Source organism: Desmodus rotundus, chromosome 4 (genome assembly GCF_022682495.2).
Source record: "Desmodus rotundus isolate HL8 chromosome 4, HLdesRot8A.1, whole genome shotgun sequence".
In the NCBI taxonomy this organism is placed as follows: domain Eukaryota; kingdom Metazoa; phylum Chordata; class Mammalia; order Chiroptera; family Phyllostomidae; genus Desmodus; species Desmodus rotundus.
The window spans coordinates 151,447,298-151,468,878 of NC_071390.1; the positions used below are offsets into that span (position 1 = coordinate 151,447,298).

The following is a 21,581-nucleotide window of genomic DNA, read 5'->3' on the forward strand; positions in this document are numbered from 1 at the left end:
ACTCCTAGAAAAACACGTCCAAATCAAAGAATGTATCAACTATTAAATCACCTCCAGCAGTTGTAGAATTATTCTAAATCGGACATATAAGAAGAATGAACTTGTTCCATCTTCGAATCCTGCACAACATAAAACTTTCAGTAAAACTGACTTTTGAGTTTCTAATTTCAAATGACTTTGCAAAGTATGCTTGCATACATATTAGGCTATGTAAAAGTGAGTTAAGTCTATAAATAATTTCATATTTGAATAAGCATCAATAGATGTATTTTCACAAAATATCAGGATTTACATTAGTTGCTTTTCTTTACTGTCATAAAGGTTAGTTAGTCTGGAAAGTATCCGTGAAAACATACTGCAACTCTCCAAGTTGTGCCATTCTGATAAAAAAAGAAGAAATCACCCTTCACTGGAATATCCGGAGCACGTATCAGATGCCAAGAACCACCCCAAGGAGAAGACTGCAATACAAGCTGTCTGCGCAGGGGAACTGCACTCTCTGGGAGGCTGCTCTGAATCTGGAAAGCAAGCTGATTTCCCCGCCAGTGTTTAGAAAACCTTACTCTCCCTTCTAATCCATGGCAGGAATCCAGCGCTTGGCTGGCCTACGGGGCAGAGGGGCCAGCAGGCCGCAGAGCCGACATTCACGCTGCCCGCTGGGAGCAGCAGCCCGAACATGCACCTGCACACGTGTACTGCTCTGGCCTACCTGGCGGCAGCCAGGCACCTAACAGCACAGTCGCAGCCAGCAAGCCTGGTCCAAAGAACGAGCGTTTTCGGCTGAGCAACAACTAGAGGAGGGCCTCGGGCCCTAAACAAGCCTCAAATGCAGACAAGTGTTAATTTTCTGGCATCTAAATAGCTTAGCCATATTTCAGGTAAATGGTGACATAATGTGGCACAGACCCTTTTCCAACTTAATTAGTGCCCTGCACAGAGAAGGTTTCAAGTATTAGGGGTGTGTGAGTATAAATGTGTACGTATTTACTTACTTATGTTTATACTTAATAAACATGGATATAGACCTCTACAGCTAGAAGACGCAACAGCCCTCTCCTGACCTGCAAGGGGCAATAGGGAGCTTAACCTCCACTGGCCCCTCCCCCTGCATCTACTATGGAGCCAAACCCCCCTTTCTGCACTCTCAATTTAAAAACAGGAAGACAAATGATACATTCCATTATCATCCTGAAATTAAATCCCTGGCTAACCTCTTGGGCCCTCCTGAAGAACAACAACAACAAAAACAAACCAACAGAAAGTTTAAGGATCTCAATTCTTGTTTTTAACTGAGGCCTTGCAGGTGGGAAGAGAGAAAGGAATTGCAGAAGATCATTAAGTAATGTGGCTTCCAGGCCCTCCATGCTACAGTTTTTTCACCTCTGTGATGTTAATTCAACTGTCAAAACTCACATAAGAGAATCTAAACAAGTTAAATTGCTAAATCCTTCTACACACAGAGTTCCTGCCCAAATAACACAGTGCTTTACTTAACTCTTTGGAGTCTGACAGCTGGTCTGAATCTCAGGTCTACCAGTTATTTAACCTAAATTCCATGTCTTCATCTCCCAAAGGAGATTACTATGCATAGATGGGGCATTCATTATAATGCCTGGACCATAATAAGTGCTCAGTAAAAGATATCAATTATCACTATACTCACTTACACTGTTTTCTATACCACACGGCTATCTAAAATAGTCTCCAATTTCCGGTGGTCCAATCCAGCCCCGACGCAGAAGCCCCAGAGTGGCACTCCCTCCATCCATTCGTGAGTGAGGCACGTGGGCTGGCACATCCCCACAGCCTATGATGGCGCTGCTGTATTCGTACACCATGGCGCTCACATGCTAGTCAAAGATAATCTCCGCATGGTGGAAAAAATATACCGGTGCATTCAAGACCAGGTTCTGTACCTGAAATTTCACTTTACAGGCAACAGGAGTAACAAGGTTCACTTCACAAATCACATAATGTAGGTCAACAACTCCCCATTTCCATACCGATGTCTACTACACTCACCACCCCGTCATCACTTCACACACACACACAAAATGTAAGAGGAGGAGGAACCAACAACATAAATAAGCTTTCTTCAGTTTCACCAAGGTAAGAAGTAGCTAAGGAGTAGACACAAATTCAAGGAAAAAAGACAAAAATGGCATAAAAGATAAAACCACAAAGGTTAACAAATTAAATTTATGGCTCATCTGTTCAGTGCTCATGGCAAGTAATAGACCTTAAAATCTAAAACAGGTTTCACTTCCTTAAGAAATCGATGTTAAGGGTAAAGATCAAATGCTTTACTTAGGAAAGCACTAACTGATTCATAAAAATCTCCGGCTCACATTTCAATTCCGAAGGGTAAGCACTAGGTTTAGTCTATGACCGAATGGCTCCCCACAGGGAGCAGTGGCTGGCTTTGACTCTCCTGTGACACGCAGTCTCTATATTCTGTACTAAAAGCAACAAATGACTCTGTAGAAAGGCACAGCCTGCTTGACAAATAGCTTGCTTAAATTATCTTCTGGGTATTTTAAAAACTACCAATAAAGGCTGACTGGGCACAAAGTTTGAAGTGTTTTGTGTTTTGTTTTTATAATTACCTTTTGCTGTGGCCTACGTAATATAAAAGACTGCATGCCACTGAGAGGTCAAAGTCCATCTCCCCCTCTACCCCACAGACAGAGCCTCGCAGTACAGACAGAGACATAAATATTCAGAATGAAACAATTACACGTATGTTCAGACAATGACCATGGAGCAAAAAAAAAAAAAAAAAAAAATCAAATGTAAAAATTAACAGTCCTAATAGGAGAGGGTCAGAAGTAATTTGAATGCATACAAATGAAAACCTTTCCTCTATACCTCTTGTAAACCTCTGTATACCTCTAGAATCACTGGTAAAATACAACTGGGAGGTGATCTCAATTATAATTGCATCAAGAAGCAATGACACGTGTAGGAATAAACTCAAATATGCAACATTCCAAAGAAGAAACAATGCAAGTTTACTGAAATACGTAAATGTAGAGATACTGTATTCCTGAAAGGGAAACACCCAGTACTGTGACACAATGATGGGTCTCAGCTAAACGACAAATTAAATGGAATCAAATTCCTATTCTTTCTGCCTCCCAGTGCCCCACCCCGAGAGAGAGGTAGGGAAAGATGGGGAGTCAGACAAGCTTGGCAGATTGGTTCTAAAGCTCATCTGAAAGAAGAAACATGCTAGATTGGCCAAGAAATTACTGAAAAAGGAGGAACCTGTCCTGTCAGATATCAATACATAGGGTAAAGCAGAGGTTGGCAAACTCTCTGCAGACGATCAGATCATACGTGTTCTAGGCTTTGTGGGCTACATGATCTCAGCCACAACTACTTTGCCACTGTCACACAAAAGCAACCATAAGCAATACATAAACAAATGAGTATGGCTGTGTTCCAATACACCGTTATTTATGAAAAACTAGGTGGTGAGCCAGATCTGGCCTGTGGGCTACAATTTGCCCATGCCTGATATAAAGGTACAGTAGCCTCCCTGGTCCGTGGTTTTGCTTTCTGTGGTTTCAGCTAGCCAGTCAACCACGGTCTGAAATATTAAATGGAAAATTCCAGAAGTAAACAATGTGTAAGTTTAAACTGTGCTCCATACTGAGTGGCATAATGAAATCGCATGCCCACACAGGATGTGACGCTTGTCTTTGTCCAGTGTGTCCACGCTGTGTAAGCACAGCCTGTCAGTCACACAGCGGCCGCCATCTCACCAGATCGACGGTCTTGTATTTAAGAAACCCTTATTTCACCTAGTAATAGCCCAAAGCACGAGAGCAGTGATGCTAGCAATTCGGGTATGCCCAAGCTGTGACGTGCTTCCTTTCAGTGAACAGGTATGATAGGAAAAAAACAAGAGTGTATTTGGGCTCAGTTCCTTCTGCGGTCTCAAACATCCCAAGGGTCTCAGAATGCACGCCCCACAGACAACAGGGAAGTACTACGTAGTCACTGTCACGGCATGGTCTGTGTGCGGGAAGACAAACCAATGGAACACAGCTGACGGTATGTATGCACATATGTATGTGTAAACACACATGCAATCAATATACAGGATAAAACTGCATTTGGAATCAATGGGGAAGAGTTAATCAATTAGTAAATACAGGGGCAACTAACTAGTGTGTGAACAAATTAAAATTAATTCCAACTTCACCCAAAAGTTACAGATGGAAGGGGAAGGCATTCGGCCATAAGAAAAGGCCTAATCACGGACTCAGGCTCTGCACATCCGGCCTCTAACCGCCTATCAATCTCATCTCCCCATCTTCCCCTTGCTCACCCTTCTCGGTCAGCGAGCTTCCTGCTGCTCTGTACACGCCAAGCACACTCCCACCTCAGGGGCTTTGAATGTGCCCTTCTGTCTGCCTCGAGCCCTACTCCCTCTGATAACAGCACGGCTTGCTCTCATACTGCATCAGGCTACCATTTAAATATCACCTTCTTATAAAACCTTGCCACACCCAACAAACAGGACTCCTTCACTCTATCACCTTACCATGTTTACTTTTCTATATGGTGTTAGTACCACCTGATATTATGTCACACATTTGTCACCTTCCTCTCCCATTAGAATGTAAGCTTCAGGAAGGCCTGCTGTATCCCTACTACCTAGAACACTTGGCATATACTAGGTGCTCAATGAATACTCAATGAATAAACGAATGCAGACACGGACACCAAGACCTAAACTCGGTATGTTCAGAGCATTTCAGTGCATCCATGCCATTAGATCTTCACACGTGAGAAACAGCACGATGATCGAGAAGACTCAAAAGGAAGGCAAAGTCAAAAAAAAAAAAAAAAGACCGAATCCTGCTTCAGAGTTTAGATTTAATTTCCTAAATATTTCCAACTGGGCCACCAGAGGATACACAAATGTAACAGATAAACATGGCACATTCAAGCAGCATCAATTCTACTTAATGATACTTCATCTGCAAGAGTCTTAGCTGAAAACAAAAACAGGATCATAATCACAAGACTGAAGAAGTTCCACCACACTGAGCTAGGCTGCCAGGAGCCTTTGGGTGCCTAGTGCCCCGACCCTCTGCCACAGCAAAAGGCTGGTGAAGAGGTTTCAGAGGCACTGCTCCGAGTCTGGGTACCATGCAAGCTGTTTAAATCGAGTTTTTTAAGAAGATCATTTTGTGTAAAACTGATGATAGGCAGCCTGGATTTATAATGGCCTTTCATTAAGACTACTGGGAGTGACTGAGGTGAGAAGTAATTAGGGCCCTGCGTTACACAGTAGCAGTAACAATGGAGAAGAAAAACCCAGAGTACAATATCCCCATTTAACTCACACAAATTCAACTTAATTCACTTGGCAAAAAAAAGGAGGGAGAGAGACAGGCAATAGGAATTCCGTAGTCTCTGTTTCCACATGCCAATCACATTGTGTGCACCTCACGACACTGTATGAGTGTAGTATTTAAAGATGTATTTCCCATAAAACGTGGTTCCTAACACAAGCCAGCTGCTTCAACTGGTACTCAACTCAAGAGCCAGCGATCTGTTCCAACGCTGGAGGAAGAACTGGCTGTGCGGCCTTTATCTGAGACAATCTCCAATGAGGCACCTTCTGAAAGTATTTCCAGGGGTATTTTTAATACAGGTTGGTTGGCACCTTGAACACAGCCTTTATAACTAAGTCCTATGTAAAATGGGACTGTACCATAAGGAAAAACCGCTAAGACTGCATTCAGGGGAGGAGAGAGGAGCTGTGCGGCATGTCCTTTTGCCCGCCTCTCCTCATCTTATTAGCTCAAGTAGGTCAGCCGGCCAGCTACAGTCGGGCCGGGAGTAAATCGCATCTTCTCATTCTCAGTCCAAAGCCCAGTCCTCCACGCTACCTTATTTCTAATCAGAGCAAACACTGATCTAGTTTCATGGTCCACAAAAGGAAAAAATGCAACAGCATTTCCCACCCAAAGTTGTTAATAATCAAGCACACACACTTAGGGTAATACTTTTTTAAGTTACAACTGGCTAATCTAAAACAACCTTTCTTTTTTTTTTTTAAAGACAAAAGGTGTGCAGAAAGATATCATCAGTAACACCAATGTTATTTCTAATCCAAGAGCACTTCTTTCTTCTGGTCACTAAAGATTTATAAAAGTAGCACTGGGTTAGCCAAAAAGTAAGATGGCTCTCTAATAGCACTTAGTTGTCTTTAACTTCATGCAAAACAATTTTGTAAGATTGTATCATCAGAGCTGTCATATCAGCGTGCATTTAAAAAAATGACCAAAATTGGTGAATTTTTGTGTAGCCATTTTAATATTCAAGATGGAAGAAAATACGCAACATTTCCAGCATATTATGTTTTATTATTTCAAGAACAGTGAAAATGTAACTGAAGTGCAAAAAAAAGGATTTGTGCAGTGTATGAAGAAGGTGCTGTGACTGATCAAATGTATCAAAAGTGGTTTGCGAAGTTTCATGCTGGAGATTTCTCACTGGATGTGCTCCATGGTCAGTTACACTAGATGAAGTTGACAGCGGTCAAATCGACACATTGAGAACAACAACATGTTACCACAAGGGATATAGCCAACATACCCAAAATATCCAAATCAACTGCTGAAAATCATTTGCATCAGCTTGGTTATGTTAATCACTTTAATGTCTGGGTTCCACGTAAGGTAAGTGAAAAAAACCTTAACCGCATTTCCACATGCCCTTCTCTACTTAAACATAATGAAAATGTTCTGTTTTTAAGACCAACTGTGACGGGCAATGAAAAGTGGATACTTTACAATAATGTAGAACAGAAGAGATAGTGGGGCAAGTGAAATGAACCACTAGCAACCACACCAAAGGGCGGTCTTCATCCAAAGAAGGTGATATTGTATGTATGCAGGGTTTGGAAGGAAGTCCTCTATTATGAGCTCCTTCCAGAACACCAAATGATTAATTCCAACAAGTACTGCTCCCAATAGACCAAATGAAAGCAGCCCTGGATGAAAAGTGTCTGGAATTAGCCAACAGAAAATGCATAATCTTCCATCAGGATAACATGAGACCGCATGTGTCTTTGATGGCCAGGCAAAAACTGTTACTGCTTGGCTGGGAAGTTCTGATCCATCTGCTGTATTCACCAAGACATTGCACCTTCAGATTTCCATTTATTTCAGTCTTTACAAAGTTCTCTTAATGGAAAAAAATTTCAATTCCCTGAGAGACTGCAAAAGGCACCTGGAACAGTTCTTTGCTCAAAAAGATAAAAAGTTTTAGGAACATGGATTAGGAAGGTCCCTGAAAGATGGCAGAAGGTGTGGAACAAAACAGTGAGTATGTGGTTCAATGAAGTTATTGGTGAAAATGAAAAATGTGTCTTCTATGTTTCCTTAAAAACTGAATAAATGTTTTTAGCCAACCCAACATTTTATTACTAGCTAAACTCCAGTTGGCCAATCAGTGAGCAAATTTTACACCAGTCGGGTATAAAAGTTTTTAATGCAGCTCTATGCACAGGTATACATTTAATAATTGATTTTTGGTGACAATGAAAATGATGAATGAAATCAGTAAAGACCTGTGGAATGAGGGGCCCACAGGACACTGGAATAACAACAGGAGTAACGACCATGTTATGCCAAAAAAGTGAAAGACCTGGACAAAATTAAAGGGTATCAAAGTCAGTACTCATCCTAAGTGTTTTGGGGACAGAACAAGAACATGGTCTAGCAGAGTGGGACTAGGCCTCTCTAACTGGGGTTCTATATGGAATGCTTAGGGCTCCTCTAAGTTATGGGTGACACGGCCCATCCTGAAATGTCAATTTTACTCAGTGATACAGAAAACAATTTTGTTGTTAAAGCCAAGGGTACAGTGTAGTTGAGAGCCACTGTTTAGGTTTGCCTTGTCTCCTTCCTTCTAGAAAACAGTAGCCTTCTGTCCTATAAGTTTCAGACAAACAGAGGATGAGAACATCAGTGATGTCAAGTGAAGACCCCCGCCAACCTACAAGAGCCTTTGATTTCAACCAAAGATTCTGGATTTGTTATGGCAGCATTAACGAAAAGAATCCAAGTCCTCAACCAGTCCTGACAGAGCCCTATATGACGTAAGTTATCTGACCTTAGTCATCTCTCATTCCACTACCCCAGCTCACTCTGTTCCAACCACACCCCTCTGTGAATACTCAAGTGAATTCCTACCTCGGGGCCTTTGCACTGAGTATGCCTCCATAACCTCTGATGTTCACAAGACCTGACATGTGACTTCCACTGCAAAATACCTATGCAAACGTCACCATGTCAGAAAGGTCTCCCCTTGACTTCCCTATGCAAAGCAGTACCCATCCCCAGATTTAGATAATCACATAACACTCATTCATCCCTTTCTGACATTTTTAACAGCTTTATTGACACATAGTCACAAAGCATAAATTCACGTATTTAAAGTGCACAGGTCAATGGTTTTTAGTGTCTTCACAAAGTTGTGCAACCATCACCATAATCAAACTTTAAAGCATTTTTATCATCCTATTAGCAGTCACTCCTCATTTCTCTCTTTCCTCATTAAGCCCTAAGCCACCGTAAATCTACTTTCTGTCTCTATAGATCTGCCTGTTCTGGACATTTTACACCAATGGAATCATACAATATGAGGTCTTTTGTGACCTTGACATTACATTTAATATATATTTATATGTTTAACCTTTGTCACTCTCTCTAGAGCACAAGCTCCCTGAGGATGGGATTTTCTTTCTCCACTGTATCCCGTACACAGCAGAGCAAAAGCCTAGCACAGGACAGGTGCCGGTAAACAGGGGAAGGAATGCCTGAAAAGCATGAAGTCATGGGATCCAACAACGTAGAAGGTATTCTGTGACCTTGGTGAAGATTTTGAGGCCAGAGTGGAGGCCAGAATGAAGTAGGCTGAGGATGCAGCAAGAGGTGAGGGAACAGAGTACGTCAAACATAAAAATCTTCTTCCAGAAGTTTTACTGTGAAAGGGAGAATAGAAACGCACATTGAAGGAGCGTTGATTTGCGTTTTACGATGGCGAGACTAGAGCATGTTTAAAAGGCTGGTAGTAGATTTGCTTGGTATCCTAGAAGCCCGCGCGTAAACAGCAGGTCAGATCACCAGTCAGTGCATATCTGTATGTGAGCTCGAACATGTGACTTTTTAAAAGAAGGGACACGCCCTGGCCGGGTTGCTCAGGTGATCAGAGCACAGTCCTGTGCACCAAAGGGTTGTGGGGTTGATCCCTGGTCAGGGCACATTCTGGACGGAGGCAACCATTGGTGTTTATCTCTCACTGTCAATGCCCCCCACTTTCTAAAATCAATAAACATATCCTCAGGTGAGGATTTAAAAAAGAAAGAAAAGTACAGGTCCTGGCTGGATAGCTCATTGGTTATAGTGTCGTCCAGATACGCCAAGGTTCCTGGTTTGATCTCCGGTCAGGGCGCGCACAGAAACCAGCCAGTGAATGCGTACGTAAGAGAAACAACGAACTGATGTTTCTCTCTCTCTCTCTAAATCAATAAATAAATTTTCTTAAAAGTACAAAACACAATTTTAAGCAAAAGATCATTAACAATGAGTTCTACCTCAAAATGACTTGGAATATAAAATCCACCATAAAGTGAAGCCGAGGAGGGGTTTTTGGACACTATAGAAGGTAGTGTTTTCAATGATCCACAACACCAATTTACACCTTTGCATTCCAAATGCCAGTCGTTTGGCTATATGAAATGGCACAGGAATGCCTCTCATTTGTAGTATCAAAATATATTCATATTTGAGGCCAAATTATTAAAACACAAAGATTTGAAATGTTTTCCATATTGCAAAACTAGAAAAACCCCAAAGCTAGGTTTGTGGGCCAACTTCATTCTACGTGTCCTTCAATGCCAGAACTAGGAATCTCTTTATCAGTAAAGTGGACAGTAACAGTGCCGTCCTCAACAAGGGTAGTGCGAGGATTCAACGAGCTGCGGATGCCACGTGGCTCCAACACTGCCTGGCATGCGGTAAGCAGGCAGGGTCTGTGCTACCCGCCCAGTGCAAGGCCCAGGAGGAGCTGCTGAAGTTTGGAGTCCTCTCCCCCACAGTTCAAACCAAACCCAGCTTACTAACTAAGCTACTTAAAACTAACCCAGTGACTTCACATCAGATTTATCCTGGGAGCTTGAAAAAAATGCCAGTACCAGGGCCCCAATCCAGATCAATGAAATAAAAGCTGGGGGAGTGGGGGGCGGGCCTTGATCATTTCTCAAGCAGCCCGGGTGATTCTAATGGGCAACCACAGAGTTCTGTCCCCACCCTCAATTCAATGCCCAAACTGCTGGCAGCCAATCCATTCCTGGAACAACCTCAACAGAAAAGAGACAGGAATCCAACTCATTCACAGAATGTGGGAAAAAAAAAAAGGTCAAGACTCAGGGAAAACATTGCAAAGCTGAAACCCCAGGCAAAAATGAACACAAACAAAGTAGCAGTGACGAAAGTGTTAACGTCATTCTCATCAATAAATATCTGCTATTTACAAGGCACAAAGCCAAAAAAATAGCAGAGAAAGGGGAAAATCAGTAAGGGGTAGGAAGCAGGTTATCATAGGTGACTCAACGTTTTCCCCGAACACCAGATCCACAGTTAAAGCCACCCAAGCACAGCAATGCTGGCTCTTTCCTAACTCTCGCAGGACCCACAGAGGAGGCTGGGAGGAGGAACCGCTGCAGCCTATCTCCCCCCCCCCCGCCCCCCCCCCCCCCCCCCCCCCGCCTGTGCCCGTGGGAGCCATCTCAACGGAGTCGGCCACTTCAGGACACAGGGTCTGGCTGCACTCCAAACGTGACAAGGTAGAAAGGGCCCTAGATTCATTCCCTTCACCCCACTCTCCTGCTGAAGAACACAGACCCACTTCTTAGTTCAGAGTGGGAAAAAAAAATCATACTTTAACCTCACTAAAGTTACAAGAGCCCAGATTTAGGTTAAAGAGACATAGCTTTGGCATCGGCAAGCCCTGAGTTAGAGTCCCAGCTCTGGGGCATTCCAGCTGAGTGGCCCTGCCCCTGACCCAGCCCCACAGTGTCCCTGTCCTCACCTGCACAGCTGAGATAACAGGACCCTCTTCACAAGGTATTCAGCACAGTGCTGGCCTATTACTAAGCACTAATGAAGGTTCATTATCTTAATCCCTATTATTATCAGACCGTGAAAGGGCCCAAACAGACTGAACCAAGATCAAAAAGTAAAGACGGGGCAGAAGGGATGACAAGGGCACAGTGTGTAAAACTCTGACTTCAAGAGCCAGTTGCCTGGACTTGAATGTACAACTATCCTTCTCGGCTTCCTGTTTAATGAAGAACAAGTAATCTGTGACCTAATTTTGGGAATGCTATTTCCCTTAAAGAGAAAAAAGATTTAAATTCATCCTCAACTACAGAAAAAAAAACTACATAAAAACTACACTCGTAGCTCTACTAAAAGGTAAGTTCTACACTTTCTGGCTTTTCTGCAATGTTGTTAGATATCTCCTATATTTTTAAAATATAAAAAGTGTGTTTAAAAAGTATCTAACACACATGTCTAAAATAAAATCTAGGAAGACTAAAAGTGAGTTAAGAAAAAGTATGGAAATATTTTTGCCACAAATAGAATCCACTTTTAAGTACCTAATGCCATGGCAAGTAAGATGGCGGAAATGAGAAGAGGAGTGGGAAAGGAGGACTTCATCCTAGACCCTGACCTTCTGGGGACCCATTCCAAGAAGAAAAGAACCACAAGCAAAATGGAGATAATCATCATCAACGGGCTCTGCTGTCGTCTTTCAGAAGCCAGAGCCCAAACACGGAATTCCAATATGCAGTGCCTGCAGGGCTACCACAAGGAGTATGTGGAAAAGCACAGATGAAATGCTGAGTATTGCTTCAGTGGTACTACTGGTGGGGCTTCTAGACCCTGGGCTCAGAATGCCCGAGTCAGAATCTCAAGGCACCACTTACAAGCCGTGGAGAGTTAACCTGAGAAGGTTCATTAACCTTTCTGCACCTCAGCTTCCGCATCAGTAAAATGGGGATAATGACAGTACACAACCCACTTCAGAGGGTTGCTGCAGAGCTGCTGAGCTGCCCAAGAACCACCACTACTCCCCACTCCCCTCTGTTCCTGCTCTCTCCCCGCGGCTGCCTCCTGACGTCTCTCTCCTTCTTTCACTTCCCGGTGCCTCTTTCCAGCCCCCCACCAGCACCTCCTCGCCCTTCATGCGGCCTCCCAAATGCCACTCTGCAGCCACAGTCCTGGGTACTCCCACCCACGCTGCTTTGGAGATCACCCTGCCACCTCACCCCCACCACCAGGTGCACACAGATCCTTTTCTTCACATAATAAAACTTCAAAAGCTAAATCCACATGGCAGTTGCTAACCCTTCCCTGAAGTCTGACTTTAATGACTCCACATCTGTCCTCAGTGCACCCCGGGCACCCGTCTAACCCAGCGGCGTAGCCCCACACTTCAGCTGTCCACACTTCTCTGCCTCCGCCACTTAACCCCCTGGAAGGAAGCTCCTCAAACGCAGGGAAAACGCTCCTCAAACGTGGTGTTTGTTACAGCAGTGCCTGGCAACAGGAAAACCTCACACGTTGGGTGAATGGCTGAGTGAGGAAATGCCTCGCTCACTTGGTGGTTCTTATAACTCTTTTTCCTCTGCAGGCTCTCCTTTCAAAGTCTAAGGAGAAGACTGTCTTTACCCAAGGATCGTTAGCGACGAAAACAGAGAAGTGGCAAGCACTTCTCTAAACACTTTGTGTTTCGTCCCTTTTAATCCTTGAGGTCATTTTTGATCTTTCCTCCTCCTTCCTTTCCGTCAGCCCAACCCCTCCAGCCTAAGCACCCCAGCCTCTTTGCTGTTCCTCCTAGGCAGGCCTGCTCCCCTCTCAGGGCCTCAACATGTGTCTGCCTGCAATGCCCCCTCACCTCCATCCGGTCACCACTGAAAACCTTCTCAGTGAGGCCTTCCCTGACCACGCTATTAAAGTAACCACATTCTCCACTCTCTCTCCCCTCCACACTCAGTTATACAGACGTGCCCGCGCTCTCCTTCTTCCTTGCTTTATTTGTCTCTACAGAACTTAGCACCATCTGTCATACTACATGATTTACCTGTTTATTATTTGCCTCTTCTCCTACACCGGAATGAAAACTTCCTGAACGATGAACATCAAGGCCTGGTGTACAGTAGATGCTCAACAAACACTTGTTGACTGACCAACTCCATACCCTGAAGTAGGTATTTCTTATACAGTTCGACCCTGAAGCACACACAAAGGAGCTGAGTCACTTACCCATGCTCACACAGCTAACAGGTGGCAGAGGCAAGGATCTGAACCCAGACATTAGGACCCTAAGACCCACACTTAACTGCTATGCTTTCCTGCCTCCCAACCTGACCCAGATAACACTTAAAAGACATCATCACATCCACAGAGCAAATTCTAGCATTGTATGTCTTTAGGCCACAGAGAAGCAAGAAAACCCAATCATGGGAAAACCTTTCAGGAGAACAAGTTATCTCTAGACAAGTTTCATGTGGTAAAGTATTAATTAACAGATTTATAATTTATACAGCAGTTACCATTTTTCTTTGGATTTAATAGTTCAGTAAAAAAAAAGACAAAGAAAGATTTATTGCACCACTTTATACTGCAATACCCACATGAGCAAAATAACACATTACCAACTAACATAAAGAAGGACTAAGATGATACATATTAAAAGCTAAAAATTATAGTGGGAAGTTGAGAAGCATAGACTACAAGGGAGCACAGGGAACTTTCTGAGGTAATGAAAATGTTTCTATACTGGTTACACCAGTATAGATATTCATCAAAGTTTATCAAACTGTATACTTAAAATATGTCCAATTTTATAACATATAAATTATACCCAATAAAGTTGACTAAAAAGCAATCAGGACTATCAGACATGCATTCTGGTTAAACAAATATTCTACCAAAAAGAGCTACAGATATTATTTCCACAGATAGTATTCCTAAATCAGATCCAAAGAGATTCAAGACACAAAAGAATTTACACATTAGCTCCTGAACAAAACATCTCTCAGCAGGGGGGCGGGGGCTGAGCAGTGATTAAGGAAAGACAGCGATAAAGGGCTCCATATGATGAGATCCAGCGGGGTGGCTGGCTGGCGTGTGGCCCCGAGTCCTGCCTGACCACCACCAGCAAAGGCAGCCCCCAAGGCGGACACCACCTGTGTGCCCCTTCAGTCCTGACTCACCCGGAGCCAGGACTCCTGGACTCGGAACAGAGTCCAACCAGGCAGATCACCGCTCTTCGCCACAAGGGCCTCCACTGGGAACTGCCTGTGACAGCTCTGGATGTTGAATTTGTCAGAAGTCTTAGTTGTGAGCATCAGAAATCGATTAGCTAACTTAAACAGAAGAGTGATTTGTTTTTCAAAGGCTACTGGACAGTTCACAGAATCTCCAGGAAATCCAGAGAACCAAGTACATAAGCTCCACAACCAAAACTCTGCCTAAGGGCACACAGCAGAGCACACCATCCACAAAGCCAGGCCCAGCCTGGCCCCAGGGACCAGCCTTCACAGACGAGAAATATTAACAGAAATTGCACAGTTGCCACCACTGTCCATCCTCTCCAAATGGCCTGCAAGGCACTCCCTGCTTCTTCCCATCACTTGCACCCAGGTTCAGATTCACACTCAGAGGTGGCTGTGTCCGGGCAGCCCTGCCTGCGAAGGAGCAAGAGCCAGGTCCCTGACGGCCATCGACACAAGTGGATGACAGGCTGCCTCCACGAATACTGCTGCTATAGGTCAGCAAGGAATGAAAGGTTTTCAAAAACTCATTCACAAGAAAAAAAAATCCTCAAAGATAGAACTAAAAAGAAATCAGACCCAGAGGTAAAGCTATTTGGGAAGGGTGGGGTCCTTTTCATATTACCCAGTGTTTTACTCAGTATATTAATTAATTTCAAAAACTACAAGCCTACCTTCCTACACTGAAAACAACTCATTAACATTTTCTAATTAAAATAAAAATTCAAACCGGAAGTAGCAGATAGCTTGTCTGATTGAATACTGAACATGATATGAAAACTATCCTTAGAACTGAAATATTCACGCAATTGCTAAAACACTTGCTTCTATTTAAAATGGAGTATTTTGATACCTTCTCCTACTTAAAGCATAAGCCACAAATGATAACCTCTTTTATAGCTACAAATATTTTTAAATGTACGTTCTGCTTAAATGACTAATTCTCAAGAGGTATTTCTAACCTGAATCTCAGAATAAGAAAAAAGAACAAGCTATGAAAAGCTATTAACGCTAATTCAAGCTGACCAATTATAAAAAGATATCAGCATTAATGTCAGATTCTCAGAAAATTCACTTCCAAATAAGAGTTTACTTTCTATAGGAAGAAAGCCTTTCATCGATATCAATGTATTGTTAATATTTAGAAATGAAACCTTAGGACCAGAATTGGTCACAAAACAAAAAAGGGGAAAAGCAGAAACACTCTAGGCGCCTTAATGTCAGACCTGTCAAGCCCTGCCTTACCCTTGTCCACACAGCACTGTCGCACACCATGTGCGCTTTCCCACGCAGACTCCTGGTTCCTCAGTACATCATTAGCACTTTATTCTCTCTTTGAGAACTTCTCCATGCCATAGACATTCTTCAAAACTGATATATTTGTGTATTTTAAAAGATATATTTAAATTCATTTGCATATGGCTGACTTTGTCAAAAAAAAAAATACAGATAAATGAAAGGTTGCACTCCCTGAAGAAAAATCTTAAGGTAATGAAAGACAACTAGAAGCATGCTGGACAACAAGAGAAAGAATTAAAATTTTCCAGATAATTCACAAACTATTCAAAAGCTGACCAGTTAAGTCCCATTCAACACATATATGAGGACCTGAGTGAGACATCATGCTGGACGATACAGAGGATACTAGCAAGGCGAAATCCCAAGTCTCAAGGGGATAATAATCTAACTGGGGAGAACAAAAAATAAACAAGCAGCTATTGTTATGTAAGATAAAATTGAGAACAAAAATAAACAGTATTTTAGAGATTCAGTGGAAGGAGAGAGTCTTACTAGAGCAAGGGAACAAGGAACGCAGTAAGATACGTTCCATCAGAAGTAGCACTGCGGGCAACGGGCGAGGAGGCAGAAGTTCAGGGGAAGAAACTGAGCTTAAACTACAGAAGCTGGTTCAACCCCAGGTTCTGAGGAGCCTGCATTTCAGTGAGCAACTGGGAGCCCTCAAGGTTTCCGATTAGGGGAATCAAAAAGGACAAAGATGATTCAACTGATAATGGAAAAGATAAAGTTAAGGAGGCTGGCCAGACAAAGGATTACTGATTGTTACAACATAGGAAAGGATGGATCAGACTATAGCCGATGGCAACTGATAGAGGAGAGGACGAGCATGGGAGGGGATGCAATTCCTCTTTTCCTGCTGACCAGTGAAGGAGGATGAGAAATGTCTACCCTTCTAGCTCAGTGAATTGTAGTTTCATTAACCAAGTGACTAAAATCAACTGGTCTTGTTTTCCTCTTTGTTTTGCCAAATAGGAAGGTCAGAGCCAAGTATATGGCCTATTTCTAATCTACGGCAACCATTTATGTGCAGCCTGTAAATCTCTACTTTATTTTCCTCCTCAACAGGATTTTAATCCATATTTCACAGGTCACCTCTACTTATTTTAGAATGAGGCAGGAAATTTATAAACAGGTGAAGAGATTGATACCAAGCCAGAGACAAAGTAGCTAGTTCAGGGATATAACCTGTGGGCTGCCAACCCAGAGTTTTCTCCTCACCCTTCTTCTATCCTAGCAAAGGCCACATCCCATGACAGAAGCTGAAAAATGCCAGATTTCACTTCCTCAACCTTCCTGACAAGTAGCAGTGGCATGAGATCAGTTCTAATGAAACTGAGGAAGTCTCCATGGTGAACTTCTGGCAAAGACTCCTCTCTGTTAAGAGGCCGCTGTAAGTAAACAAACTTCTTCCCTACCTATCTTTACATAAGCATGATGTCTGGTGCTACAGCAACTACTTTGCAAACAAGAGGCAATGAGCCTGAGGCTTTTAATAAACCAAATACTAAGAACAAAAGGAGCAAAGAGTATAGATTCTTAAAAGTTACCATTAAAATGCTGCACCAGTTTTAGATTCTAAACAAGAAGATAGGCAAGAGAGCTTATCTCTAGATTTCTTGTTACTGGAAAATAAGGTCTATTATTTAAGCCATTTTTAATTGAGTTTTGTTATTTGCCAAAGGCATCCTAACGGATACACCATAGGTCACCATAATGTCAGTTTCTAACAGACTGATTTTTAAGCCACTGAGTTATCAAGATTATTATTACTGAGATGAGAATAATGCAAACACGTACTATGGTCAGGAAGAAAGCAGTAAATTAGTAAAAGCTTCTGGGAGCAGCTAAAGATGAAAATTAAAAATGACTAAGAACATCTGAAAAAATGTGGTCACATGTGCGTAGAGGTACTTCTTGGAGGCAGAAGTAGAGGAAGCGAACAGTACATGTACAGAAGTGCTCCAAGGTGGAGAAAATTAGGGAGACTTTCTTTTCTGACAATGTTATAGAAATGATAACCTAGAAATCCTTCCCAATACAGGAGGGTCCAAAAATTCTGGGTAAAGGATAAGAAACATCTGTTCACATGCACAGCTAAGTTCACAAGAAAATAAAGGACCTCCCCAAAGGCCAAAATCAAGGAACCTAAAAACCAGAGCAGAAAGTGCAAGCTGATAATGCACAGAAACCTAGGGTTGGAGGGCTAGGGCAGAGGGTAGGTTGTGTGTGTGCAAAGGATACGTACCCTTTGGAATGTAATAGAAGAAGGGAAAGAAATGACTAACCACCATCTTGAAGACAATTACAAACCTCCTGTCCTCAACTTCAACACTTTACCCTTTATGAGAGCAATTCCAGAGTTAAATGTACATTTTAAAAAACACGTCCAGGCCTGCCCTGTGTGGATCAGTTGGTTGGAGCACCATCCTGTACACCAAAAGGCCGTGGGTTCGACTCCTGGTTAGGGTATATGCCTAGGTTGTGCGTTCCATCCCTGGCAACGAGAGGCAACCATTCTGTTTCTCTCTCACAGAGAAGTTTCTCTCCCTCTCTCTCTATAAGCAATGAAAAAATGTCCTCAGGTGAGGATTTTTTTTAAAGTTCATATTACATATTTACATATCACAAAGGGTTTCCTGGATATTCCACCACAAACAAAATACAAGATAGATATAAATTATTTCCAAACAAAAAACTGCACATCGCCCAATTTTTCAGCCATTATGAAAAGAACCATTATTGAATCAAGTACGCAAGTTCAGTATATTTGTAACCATACTAAAAGGCTTCCACATCTTAGGACATTTTGGTAAAATTTTTATCATTAGGGTCATTATAACAAATATTCTTTTAGTGACTATGTTAGCAGGGGTTTCAAAAATATCACACAAAAATGATGTCATTTCTGAGCTAATCTTCTGGCCTTCTCTATATTACAGATTGTTTTTAATCATTGCATATAAAAGATAAAGGGAACTCACAAAGTATGTGACATTTGGGGAGTCCACAGACTAAGAAGATAATCTTTCATATTAAAAACGCAGATAGGCGGATTTACAGGTCAGAAAAAAAAAAAGGAAAAACACCTGAAGGTCCTCCTCTTAGTTTACCTCCCTCTAGTCTCATTTGCTTCATATATGCCCTTCATTCATCTTCATATTTTCATCTGGCTGTATGAACGGAACCACCTGAAATTCTATTAAGCCACCTCCATTACTCAATTCAAGATCATTTTTTTTCAAAAAGTCCCCTCATCCTCGGTCAGTCCAGACAGCCCAAGAAATGCAAACACGTAATTTATATTATCTTCACAAGGGTTACATTTGTCTCCACTGCGTTCCCAAATTTACGTAAGACTGAACCTTATAACCTAGTGTTTACACATAACAGATGCCACAATAAACACACCATCCTAAATTCTGCTTTACCTTGAATGTTTTCCCCATAACCTATGTGCTAAATGGTTCAAGACTAAGCATGTAGTCTACAAATAAAGCCACCAAATGCGGGGGGATTTCCAAGTCAGGGATCAAGAACCCAAGTGTGAAAACTGCACTTGGCTCGGTGCCCCCCCTCCTGTTGACAAAGGGAGAAGGTCTAGTGAACCTATTCCAGCCCCATGGGAAAGAAAAGCCTCCCGGGAACACTCTGGGGTCCGCAGGGAATAAAGCACGAGTTCGCAGAGAAGGGAGGCTCCGAGGGGCTCGCGCTGCATTCTGGTACTCGTTTCCACAGTTACCCACGTGCACCCAACCCAACCGCGGCCTGGACTACAAGCCCCACAATTCCACAGGACTGCCTTTCCCCCTTCACACCCGGCAACTGGAGCCAGACCCTAAAGGAAACCCCTAAAGCACTTTTTCCCCGCACGCCGGAAAGAGGTCGCGCCCACCAGGGGCTATGGGGGGCCTCTGATCCCGCTCTCCCTTACAGAGAAGTAGGTCCCGAGGTACCAGCCTCCACACCTGACGACCAAATATAAGAAAACTGCGTCACAGACTGCCAAATCCAGGGATTGCCAGAGACCCCGACAACTCCCCTGCGCAAAAACCCCCAACCCGGCCTCCAGAGCCCGACCCCTCCAGCTCCTGCCGCGGAAAACCCGCAACCCGCACCCCTGCCCCGCCTACCAGTCCTGCAGCCAGAGCCCGCGCCAGCACTGACCTCGCTTCCCACTGCTCCGGGGAAATCGCGGCCAGAGCCAACCTCTGGGCACCTCCCCCGCCCCTTCCACCTCAACCCCGCCCCCTCCCTCTCCCCCCACCTTGAAGCTCAGGGCTCCCGCCTCCAAAGACCCTGCCTTGATGGGGGTGGGGGAGGAAACACCTTCCCCAGACACAGTCAGATACCTTACTCCTCCCACCCCCAAGTCACTCACAAACAGAACCTGGACTTGACAGTCCACCCCCTGCCCCGACCCCTCCCAACCTCCCCCTTTCCTTAAACTAGCTCTTCACCCACATCGCACCTCCTTTACCCCTGCCCCCATCTTGTACCCCAACCCCCTTCCTCTCTTACTCCCAATTACCCTATTTTCCCAACACCTGCTTCATCCTGTTACCCCAACGTCTACCCCCTCTCACCACTCCCAGTTTCCCCACTAGCCTTCCAATACCCCTCCGCCCGCCGGACTCCCCAACTATCCCATCACACCCCAATCCCTCCCACCATCTCGCTCTCCCCGTTACATCAGCCCTCATCTCTTTGCCCGCCCTCCTGCCCAGCTCGGCCTCTGCCCCCATTCCCCCACCCCATTGTTCCCCCCCCCACCTCCGCCAACCAGCCCTTCTTCCCATTGTCCCCGCCCCCGCGCTCCCCCTAGTACTCACCCGCCTTTCACACCGAGCCGCCCGCAACGCTCAGTCCCTAGGAAAAATCCTCACCCCTGCACCCCGCTCACTCGCTCACTCCCCCTCCGATGTCACCCCCCTGCCCTGCCTGCTAGCGCCTGCCTCCACTTCCACCTCCATTCACCAAAGACACTCCAGTCCCGGCCCTTCATCGCACGTCCCGCCCCCCCTTCCCCCAACACTGAAACAGAGCCAGTCCCCACCCCCCTCACCTCCGCCCTCCCCTAGCAGGCCGGCCCCTTCCCCCCATCGCCTGCCCCCGCCCCGCAGCGCCCAAGGCGTCATCGCCCGCCCCGGCCCTGGGAGGGTAAGGGGTGGCTCCCGGGCAGGGGCTCCCTGCATGTTTCGGGACAGGAGGCACGGGCTCAGGGACTGCGAGAGCCGAGTGGAGTGCTGGCAGCCACCTGCCCCTGACCCGCTCTCCCTCTCTCTGTTACTCACTGACAGCGGCAGCATCCGAGTGCATTTTCGGACAGCTCACACTGCGCTAGCTGCCCAGGATCCCGCGCTCGCCTCGCGGTATCCCCACCGGCTAGCCGCACCTCGGCTGGGAGCTGAGGACCCGCCGCCAGACACTCCGGACCCGCCCACCTCGTTTTCTCCATTGGCTAAACCAAGCCTGAGGAACCGCCCCTCCGGGTCTCTCATTTGCCGAAGGAGTGCAGAGAGCACCGGTCTGGAGCGGTCAAAGAGGCTCCGCCCCCTGAAGTCCAATGCGGTTGGTCCTGGCGCCTCATCCTTGTAACGCCCCTGAAGGAGACCACGCTCTGGAGTACCAGGTTGGACCCCGTTGCTGTCACTCATCCCCGGGGGTCCGAAAGCGCGTGTAGGGGCGAGGTTGGGGAATTGGTCCACCTTGACCCTGAAGCTCCGCCTCGTCGCGGGCGGGATTGGTGGAGCTGCAGACCAACCAAGAAAGATGGGTCGACGTCTGAAACAAAGCACGAGAAGTGTTCCCTGAAAAACCTAGAAGGAGAGGTACAATCGGGGCAGTTTGTATCTCGCTGCGTCTAGTAGGAGAGGCAGTCCATCCCTCGCGCCTGGCGCTACGCTGCCGGGTC

The 21,581-nt window shown here is 44.7% G+C and overlaps 1 protein-coding gene across 8 annotated transcripts in view; it reads right to left on the reverse strand.

Annotated features, from left to right (window-relative positions):
* The window catches only part of DCUN1D4 (defective in cullin neddylation 1 domain containing 4), a 69,937-nt gene extending 48,835 nt beyond the window's left edge, over positions 1 to 21,102 (reverse strand). For 3 of the 8 annotated variants that reach the window (XM_053922721.1, XM_045182817.2, XM_024573668.3), the window contains exon 1: positions 20,962 to 21,102. In XM_053922721.1, coding sequence (XP_053778696.1) covers positions 20,962 to 20,986 — 25 coding nt within the window. In that variant the 5' untranslated portion in view covers positions 20,987 to 21,102. Of the gene's footprint in view, positions 1 to 19,800; positions 19,864 to 20,499; positions 20,635 to 20,961 lie in introns of those variants that run through there. The other 5 variants (XM_045182818.2, XM_053922720.2, XM_024573671.3 and 2 more) reach the window with 5 other exon arrangements.
* Positions 21,103 to 21,581: the final 479 nt, after the last annotated feature.